Raw genomic sequence first — 1,863 nt, 5'->3', positions numbered from 1 at the left:
CACTGTCAGCAGACTTGCTACAGACTCCCATGAATGACACAATCACGCGAGACATTTCACAAAGCGCAGATGCCGACGCATAGGTGTTCACATTCGACGTTCCACCTCCTACACCAAAGTTAAAATAACGAAACATCACAAAATAGCAATAATTGATGCTTAAATATGAAAAAAAAACAAAATTTCAACTACTCATAAACAAGTCTAATTCAGGCGAACTTGTTTCACTTCAGCTGTGCAATGCAATGATATGCTTGCGGGCTGTTTTCAACATTATCCACAGTTGTGCACTTGATGAAAAATAAAAAATTGCTTTAAAATATTTCTTACTTTAATATTACAATGCGGAATAGTGAAAAGTGACTACAGTTTTCCAAATTTGAATAACATCTAAAATATTATTGCAACTTACAGTTATAGATGTGCAAGTACAATTTAAATATTGCACAATTTATTGAAAATATGGAATAAAACAAGTGCAGTACATTATGAAATTATCATTATAAACATTAAAATTATATATTAAAAATAAAAAAAACTAATTTAATTTTATTATTACAAAAACTAGCAATTTTTATATTCAACAAAGTACAGTAGGCAATTTGTACTTTAGCACGCTTGTTGAGAAATCTTTTCTCAATACCTGCTCATCACTATCTAAAAATCCCCGTGGCAACAAAACATTGCTCCTGGTACGAAAACAACGGTTGCACAACGCCAGTTGCACACCTTGTTTTTCTCAATAGAAAAACAATGGAAGAACAATTAAGCGGTGAAAAGGTCAGCGTCCTGTCATATATCTGCCACAACTCCGGTGGCCAGTTGCTGAAAAAGCGTCAAAGTGAAATGTGGCTGACAGCACGCCTGTTCAGACCCCGGCTAAGCTGCACAGTCTAAGGGATTGCGCAACCAAGCCGATCTTCTAATTACTTTTCGACAATCTAGGTCACCAGACGCGGAGTGAGGTCAAGAAAAAGATATAAATACAAGTGCGGAGGGAGGAGGGAACATTAACACCAACATTAACACAATCACACGGTACACACCGTCTCGAACACCGCCTGAACCGTTTCTCTTGCTATCTCATTGTATTACTCACTGTTTTGTTCTGAATAAACCGATTCTTAGTCAAACCCGTTGTCACTGATATTCTATAATTAATACATACAGTCCACTACAAAAAGGATCCTCAAGTTCAAACTAAAGATTTTCCAACAATGGTTATTCAGTAAAATTTTTATGAATACTGTAAAAATATTATTTGAAAATACCATAATGAAATTTTTCAGATAAATTTTGTTTATTAAGACTTCATTCAAGGTTGTGTGTGTGTGTGTGTGTGTGTGTGTGTGTGTGTGTGTGTGTGTGTGTGTGTATGTATGTATCTGGACAGGGAAGTCATAATTCAGGTGCAGAGGTGATTCTGACATCTTTCAGAGTCCTTTGGCAAGAATCATTTCGTCGTTCTTCAATACTATCACGAACGGGACTAGTTCAGAATCTCCGTTGTTTAACTTCAGCCGTAGTATATTAGAGGAATATTTTTAAAGTGGATGCACTGTTTACTATCCACTTGTTTTTCTGATGACTTCAGCAACACTGTCTGCAGACGCGATGCAAACGGAGGATGCAACTTCACGCCAGCAGTAGTCTTCTCGCTAATGAATATTTATCATGATTTTTTAATGGTCATCATTTGAATCGTAAATTATATCAGAAAAAAAAGCAGGTGTTAAACATTTGCTCTCAGCTCAGAAATAAGCATTGTTGACTGTCATCCTTGAGCAACAGTGTGCCCTGTGAAATATACAATGCTTATTGCCGAATGGAGATGATCTCGTAAGAAAACTCCCAACCTTGAAT

The 1,863-nt window shown here is 36.3% G+C and overlaps 1 protein-coding gene across 1 annotated transcript; it reads left to right on the top strand.

Annotated features, from left to right (window-relative positions):
- Positions 1 to 1,584: 1,584 nt before the first annotated feature.
- On the top strand, positions 1,585 to 1,646 carry Tsp_12333a (Pao retrotransposon peptidase superfamily; the record flags this gene model as incomplete). The annotated part of the gene is made up of 1 exon (XM_003366130.1): positions 1,585 to 1,646. A coding segment is annotated over exon 1 (62 nt), but the record flags the coding sequence as incomplete, so codon positions are not given.
- Between the last annotated feature and the right edge of the window lie 217 nt (positions 1,647 to 1,863).

The sequence above is a fragment of the Trichinella spiralis genome, assembly GCF_000181795.1.
Source record: "Trichinella spiralis strain ISS 195 chromosome Unknown Scfld6515, whole genome shotgun sequence".
In the NCBI taxonomy this organism is placed as follows: Eukaryota; Metazoa; Nematoda; class Enoplea; order Trichinellida; family Trichinellidae; genus Trichinella; species Trichinella spiralis.
Note: the sequence above shows the minus strand (reverse complement) of the source record. Positions and strands in the feature narration are given on the sequence as shown.